General features: G+C 36.0%; 1 protein-coding gene across 1 annotated transcript; it reads left to right on the forward strand.

The window, feature by feature from the left end:
• The first annotated feature begins 909 nt into the window (after positions 1-909).
• LOC111914438 (extensin-like) lies at positions 910-1944 on the forward strand. The gene has a single exon (XM_023910180.1). It carries the CDS (start codon positions 910-912, stop codon positions 1942-1944), a length of 1035 nt encoding a protein of 344 aa, XP_023765948.1.
• Positions 1945-8507: the final 6563 nt, after the last annotated feature.

Raw genomic sequence — 8507 nt, forward strand, 5'->3', positions numbered from 1 at the left:
TTTGAATGGTCGCTATACGTACGCGTACTGGCACTTACCTAGGAACATCCAACCTGTCAAATCGCGTTTTTTCAGGCTAATTTTTAGAGATAACGTCACGATTTTCTCTCTCCTACCAACGTTATATAAAGGGCTTGCATGATTCCTTTCCTTCTACCGCATCAAGATTTCTCAACTGAAACGTCGATTTCCACTGTTCATCTTCTTCACTTGTTCAACAATGGCGACCTCTTCTTCTGCACAAGATCAAATTGCTTCATCTGCTTTTCTTACCATCAAGCCGAATCAAAACATGATTATTGAACTCATTCCATTCATGTATGATTCCTATATGCTACACGTTGTGGAGTGTTTGAAGTGTTTTCCGCTAATTGTTGCCCTAACCCAGTTCGAGGCTGTTCCGATGTCATTATTATCTCAAGTTTGTTCTTCTGCATCATATGACAAGAACAAGGAATGAATTTATTTTCAAATCCACAACAAGAAGGCCTCTATTTCCAAAGGGAGGTTTTGTTCTTTACTTCATCTCGCAGTCGATTCTTCGGTGATTTCCCCTGACTTTATCACCACATCACAACTCTTCTCCATGTTGTATGAAATGGGCTATACTGATGTCCTGACCACCATTGCCAAAATCAAGAAATCGTGTCTACCATCTCAGTGGAACGGTCTTCTCACTTTACTCATCAAAGGCTTACTGGAACGAAGTGCTAGATCAGATGGCACTAGCAAAGGGTTTCTGGCCATTCTTTATGGTCTGATAATGGTTTAAACCAGGACTATGGGTCAATCATATGGTCTCAAGTTGTGCAGAGCTTGAATACTTCCACTCGTCAATCCGAAATCTCATAAGGAAGGTTTTGTACCATCATTACTCGGCGGGCCATTGATACTCTGGAAGTTCCGGTGATGAAGGATACTCTTATTGCGTCCATTGCAACCTTTCATACGAAGAAGATCATCATCTTCGACCCAACCAAGTTTCATCACTATGGTTCCATTCTGGAGACCATGTACAGGAGTGTTTCAGCGCAAAGTAAGGTGATGGCTGACTACAGCAAGCTTAATCCCACAGAGCCGAGAGTTCTCACTGCCGAACAACAAGCTGCTTTGGATGCCCTTGACAAGCCAAGTAACCGAGGCAAACGGGTGAATGCAAGGAAGGAGACAACCAAGCATGAAACCTCTAAGCCTTCCAAGAGCAAGAAGCGTAAGTCAGAGACAGAAAGTTCTTCTAAGCCAAAGAAGATTAAACGTATGGCACAAAAACCCAAGGGTCCAACTCCTCCACATTCAGACGATGACGATGATGAAGAAGCAGAAACTCAACAAGTGTCTCCAAGAGGTAATCCTCCACCTCATTCTCCTACTCCAACTGAGGATGTTAAGATTCCTACCCCACCTCCATCACCAAAACGATCACCTCCACAAACAGAAGAAGTTAAAATTCCAACTCCACCTCCTTCCCCAAAACAAACACCTCCGAAACAGACACCTCCAACACCGACACCGAAAGTATCAGTTTCGGTTGTTCCCACTACTACAACAAAAACTTCTCAACCACCTCCACCAGTTTCTTCTGTTTCTATTTCCACAACACCTCTATCAACTCCAGTCATTACCCCAGTCACAACCACTACAATCCCTGAACAAACAGCAAGGGTCAACGTATCTGATACGGGGGCACCTACTGCAACCGAAACCCCTGTCATTACTACAACTCTCTTACCATCCCACTCAACCGACTCAGGTGCTACTCTGGGAGGCGACAATGATGAGTATGACTCCACATACTTTAGTCCCTATCGGTTACAGTCTGATGAAGATACTGAAGCTCCTATCAACCGCCAACATTTAGAGAGCATTCATGAAGAGTTGGATAAACTACTTGCCGATACTCAAGCTTATGGAGGGGTTGTTCTTAAAGCTTTTGTAGAGACATAACTCAAACGACGCCTTGGACCCCCGACTAGCAAAATAAGCACGTGCAGGAGGTTTGGTGGAGAGAACGTGTAATCCATGGTCACGCCTTCCTCGGGCTAGCACCCGTTTCGTTTCCCGGTCCTGAATATCACAGTAAAATTTTGAAAAAAGAACATCCACATTATTATCATATGTCAATTTGCTAATCGATAATAAATTTTTGGTGAGTTGCGGAACCACCAAAACATCCTGCAAACGAATCCCATTATTAAGATAAGAGGATCCAATAGAAGAGATAGGAAGGGCTATAGAGCAATATACACAAGCTATGGATAAATCAACTGATGCCATCAAAGAATCAACTTCAGTTTGCAAGAAAGCATCTGCTGATGTTACTGAACTTATTCGCACCACACATATCTTTTTAGATTCTTTAAAGGAAGAACAAAAGAAGTTTGATGAAGTCCGTTCCTCTCTCAAAGCTGACAATGCTTCTCTGTTCGGTTCTGTTTCTTCTAGATTGGACTCATTGCATGCCGATATTGCCAAAGAGGGTGCTTTGAAAGAAGAAATCGCAAAACAAACCTCTACAAATGTAGTTCAGCAAGTCCAACTTGCTCAGGCAGAGAAGGAAATTTCTTTGTTGAAAACCGAAAGAGCAGTTTTCCGCAGTTGTGCTAATGATGTTAAGGACATGCTGACCAATCTACTTGGTGCTCATGATCCGATTCTCACTCTTTCTATCCGCAATCATCTATCAAGCAAACTGCTTCCCGTCCTTGCTATTCTTCATGAAATGAAAGGTGTTTCAGAGCCTTTCGTTACTCCAAAACAAGGGGGAGAGGGATCTCATAAAGAGATTGTAACAAAAGAACTGAAGGAGAATGTAGCTTCAGGTTCTGGTCCAACAGAAAAGCTGAAATAGATTGTCGATGATAGCGATAGTGATGATGCAGATGAAACTATTGCTAATGCCCTGAAAAGAAAGAAAAGGGATAAAAAGTTGGATGAAAATTTAAAGATCACAAAAGAGGCTGAGGAAACAGAGCGACACAACAATGAAACCGAAGATATCTTACAGTGTAAGAAAGTTCTATTTCCTGAATGGACTCGGGATGTGTTGATCAGTCAAGCAATTGAATCACCGAGTATCTACTAGTTGGAACCAATTGCCTCTTTTGACTACGACAATTCTAAGAACTCACAGTTTGATATGTCGATTACAAGGAAGGCATTTACTTTTCACTGTTTTTACTCAACTGTTGAGGTTTCTTTTCCAAGTCCAAAGGTTGACCGAGAGCTCATCGACTGGTACTTAAAGTATGGTCAACCTCAATACCTGACATGGAGTGCACAAAAGATTATAATTGTTAAGGTATTGAAGCCGACTCCAGCTGACAGGTTTGTGAATGTCCATTTCAAGGTTACACGAGGAACTGCAAACTCTGTTTCATTGATATCTCTGGCTGATCTTCCCAATCTCAATCCACACGATTGGATTTTGCTTTACAACATTCTGCTCAATAATTCTGAGGAGTATGAGCCGATTCTAGAACATTTAAAAAGAATGTTAGGCTCCTATATTCATGAAGTTGCAACAATGGATCAGGAGATAGCAAGAGTAATGAACAAGAAGCCGACAGTCAAGCCTACTCAAAAGCTCGGTGATGTGAACAAGATGAAGATTGGGCAAATTGACTCAACTCATTTGACCGTGATGTTTACGAAGGGTGACGCTCACAAGTTCTTGTTTGCTTTGGTAGATAAACATCTGTTTTCTACTGACTGCTTGGAGCACATTATCAATCTGATACATCGGTGCAAGCAGAACTCGGATGTTGATAAGAAAAAAATTTACTGATATGCTTTGGTGGTATATTACCTTTCGGTACCATTTGTTTGCTGTCATACCGAGAGTATTCAAGACGGTGAAGAAGCCCTCGGTTTCTAAACAAAGTTGAAGTCTCGGTCCCAAAGACACAAAGAGGGAGATTGTTGGGGCTTATTGTGTTACGTCTTAGGGCTTTTTGTATATATCCGGATTGGGTCTGTCCATCCGTGATTATCTCTTAGGGTTAGACTATATATATGCATGCATGTATGCATTATGTTTTACACGTCTAATTAATTATGTTTGAGTTTTGGAACCCTAAACATCTCTACAGTCGAAGTTCTTAATCGAGGTCTTCTGAGGTGTTGAAGCTTTAATCATTTAATGTATTCAAGCCATATTCTTGTTCACTTTACGTACTTACTTGTTTGCTTACTTAGAATCAATCGATCCTGATAGAATATCGTTCACAATAGAATATATCTATAAATTCATACATATTAATAAGATAATGAATTTTTATAGAAATATGATATACAAATAAATTTTTATATAAAAAATCCATAAAAAAAATATTAACATACATACAAATGTGAAGTTACACAAAATTTAAAGTATACACAGAAATTCTAAACAAAAAATTATATGCGCTCTATGTATTCTATGATTTTTTATGTTCTTGGTCTTGACTATGTTTCATAATTTCTTGGCCTTGGCTATTTTCTCTCTTTGCGTTCTATTAACCTATAAATACAAAAATAAAAACGTAAATAATAAGTTGTATGTAGGAATTCTTAAGAGAATAATAAAAAAACATAATGAATGAAGTTTATGGAACAAATTCTTAACGAAATAAATACATATTTATTAATCCGAATATAAATTGAATTATACAAACATAAATTCATAATAGATTATTAATATGGGAACTAAAATTTTAAATTCAAAAAAGAATTTCTAATAACAACTCGAGGAAGATTAAATTTGATCATTTTAAATTCAAAGTAGAATTTCAAAATTCAAAACTGAAGATTGAATAGAATGTCTAAAATGAAAAGAGAATTTCTAATATCAACTAAATTTTTCGAAATAAAACACCATTCATATGAGAATTACTGCAAGTTGCTCTGGAAAAACCTTAAAAAATCAAGAAATTCTACAAGAAATATTAGTTTTTAATTTAGTAGGTTACTTAATTTTCATCTTGGAGGAAAGAAAATTTATTACCTGAAAATTGCTCTAATGGTTTTCTGCATGTTTGTCGACTTCTTATAAGAGTAAAAGAAATTGAATTTTTTCAAGAAATTCTCCTCATGGAACCAACAACACGTTGCTGCCTATCTCCATTCTTTATCGAAAAATCCCTACATAAAGTAAACTGGCAAATGCTCCTTGAATCATTAATTAATTACTACAGACTTCAATGGCTCTCCTGACAAATGAGATAGATGAGTACCTACATTGATTCCCTTGCTAGAAAAACTGATTGAACTTTATACAAATTTTGTTTTCACTAAAAATCGATGACCATAAAGTATCTATCATTAGCCCGCCCCCTGCAATAATCGTGACCTCAATTATGTCCGATAGCACCCACACACCACTTCCTGCCTCGACTGATTATACATCTAGGTATTAGACCCAACCCTAATTATATCTCTTGTTTCATAGAAATTCAAACCTTGTAATCTTCTTCGACATCAATCGGTTTGTGATGCAAAATACAGAGAAATAGGGTTATGATTTCGTGAAGCAATATGGGAAAAAAGAGTATAGAAAATAAAGATCGGCAAAACATAAAAGAGAAAAACTTACTTGATGAAGACTTGATCGACGACAACAACGATGAGGAGATCAATTTCTTATACGAGTGAATGGAGGGAGTAATGGCAGAAAATGGTGACTGTGAGCAGCACAAAATGAAGCGTTCAATCGGTTCGCATCCTCATATGTTTATAAATGCCAACCTAATATCTCTCCAAACCCTAATTCGAGAGATAAAAAATAATTTCCAAAAATATAAGATTCTTTAATTATACTATATTTATGACATATATCAAATAACATAAATGCCCTTCTATTTCTTATTTATTATTAAATTATACAGACAAAAACGATTGATTGAAAATTGTTCTCATATAGTCACAATAATTTTTTAAGTTTTTATTCAAAAACTAGTTTAAAAAAATGATATTTGGCAATGGAAGACTTGATCATTTTTTTGATTAATATAAACAAGTTAAACCCATCTAGGATTATCTTGTAAGTTATAGAAAGATTAAACAATTACCAAAGAAGAAGATTGACAAATTACAACCATTATAGTTCTTTGGACCCTTTTGGGAGGCTTGAAAGTTGATGAAAAATGATGAACATTAGAGACACCAACAAGAAGCCAACTTGATGTAGATGCTATTCTAAAACTCTTAACTCTTAAGCTTGAAGTTCATAACCAAAGTATGGACTTCAAGAGAGTATAAAAGCAGGTAACATATTCAAGACTTAAGAAGAAATGAGAGAAAGTGCATGCCATATGCACTTATAGTTTTCATCAAGTCAAGACAAGAATGAAAGCCTCATCTCTCTTAATCTATAAAGTGAATTCATTGACCAATAGTTACTCGAACTTTAGACAACCATATCCCTATGTCTTAATAAATGCATGCTTAGGCTTGAGGCTTTTGAATAAAGAAGTCAAGAAGCCATTCCTTTTGATTAAACAACTAGGAAAGCCCATAGTCTCTTTTATCTTGCCAATTTTCGAAAATATGAAGGCAAAAGAAGACAAAAGCTTTTATATTTATAAACCATGTTTAGAAAGTATAAACTTTAACTTTTTGGTAAAAGACAAAAGAATTTATCTAGTCCAAAATGTTGTGTATGACTTATTAATTCATACCATATAAATTGTATAATGTTACTTGCTAATAAAATTATTATTTCCTAGAAATAAATAATTTCCAATTTAATTATAAGTTTATTAAATATTTATTAAAATCAATTTCTAATAAATAATCAATTGTATCAAGTTGTTCTTAGTGTGACCCATTTGTATCATATGATAATTAGCAATATCACTTTAATATGAATCTTGAGCATACTAGATCTTTTAATCTCCCACTTGCGCAAGATTTATATTAGACTGACATTGATAGTGGTGAATATCTAGCAACATTTCACTGCTCCCATTAACATACGACTTTGTGCCATTCTATCAATGCCCAATTCCCAAGAAGCTTCAAGCTACAATTGGTGTATAAGTAAGTTTATCAGTTATCCCTTTGTCACAGACATCATGTTAAACATGAGATATAGATCACAATCAATCTCATATGGTGTTCAACTTTTGGTAAGAAGCAATTCTCAATACACAAGAGGAACAAGTCCCACATTGACTACATAAGCCTCTTGCATAGTTTATACCATACCTGAAAATGGCTTTTATAACTGCCTGGTCAAGGACCAGTGTTTGACCATATTTAAGCACAACACTCCCCACACTTAAGTCCCACTATGTATCTTAGGTTTTAAGGATAAAAATAGAATACCTTTTAATCAAGTATCATTCATGATAGCGATCCATGAGATGATATTGATGCGGGTCAGTTTAATACTAGTTTTCTGAAAAGTACTTATGAAACTTGATTACAACCCATTGCCTATCTTCATCCGGTGAAAGTCAACCAATCCAATTAATATTAGTCTTACTTCATAATTGCTCACACAATTATATAACCGACTATGAACTTTTAGAATAATAAGATTATTCATGGATTAAACATGTTATTATAGAACACAACAAATATTGATGTTATGATCTATTGGGTTTTGAGCATTCTAACACCCCTAAGTGTACATGCAACCCTAAATACCTTGGATCTATCTTTTCTCTATTATACATGCAAACTTGAACTTTCCAAGGTATTACCTTAACTAGCATACAAAACTTTATACATGGGTAATAAAACAAGTTAGATAACATACCTTTTCTTGTAGTTGGAAGCCTTGGACCTTTAAGAACTTATTGCCCTAAGTGTTGCACCTCAAATGGAATCACACAACACCACCAACAATTTGAATAACGTGAGAGAAGAACACTTGCTTCACATGAAATCGACTAGCCCTCCTTACCAAGACTCTAGGTCACATTTCATGAGCTGTGAGGCTTCTTATATAATCTGCACATTAGAGTTACACCATGTAACTCATGACTTTCCATATTCCTCATGATCCATAGGTTTAACCTCCATGGAGTATCCATGGGTCACCACATAGGTTTAGCTCAACATGAAGAACTATGGATCATAAGCCCACTTTATAAGAATGAATGATTTACCAAATCAATCCCCATTTATTTAATTCGCCTCTTTTTATCACAAAATTAATTCCAAACTAATTCTAGATCAATACTAATTAAATAGTATGATTTCATATTAATTTATTAGAACTTATAATATATTAATAAATCATAAATATCCTCTTCTCACAAAAGTCTATCCAAATTGTTTGATGCCATGCAACCCAAATGGATCATGCTACTCTCGGGTCAAGTACATACCACTAATAGTATGGGCTTAGACACCTAATCCAACAGTCTCCCACTTGGATAAGTCTAATAATTGTTATTGCAAGCCTAACTCCAACCCGACTAGCAATCGTAGCTCTTAAAAGCCGTTGTCGAACTCTGATCTAGTCAATGACGTGTCCATTAGATAAGCGATCATATATTCCTGCATTCTAGATATGATATGGA

This window comes from Lactuca sativa, chromosome 3, assembly GCF_002870075.4.
Source record: "Lactuca sativa cultivar Salinas chromosome 3, Lsat_Salinas_v11, whole genome shotgun sequence".
In the NCBI taxonomy this organism is placed as follows: Eukaryota; Viridiplantae; Streptophyta; class Magnoliopsida; order Asterales; family Asteraceae; genus Lactuca; species Lactuca sativa.

Excerpts from the sequence above, each read along its gene's own strand:
- LOC111914438 (XM_023910180.1), top strand. The coding sequence starts at position 910 with ATGAAGGATACTCTTATTGCGTCCATTGCAACCTTTCATACGAAGAAG.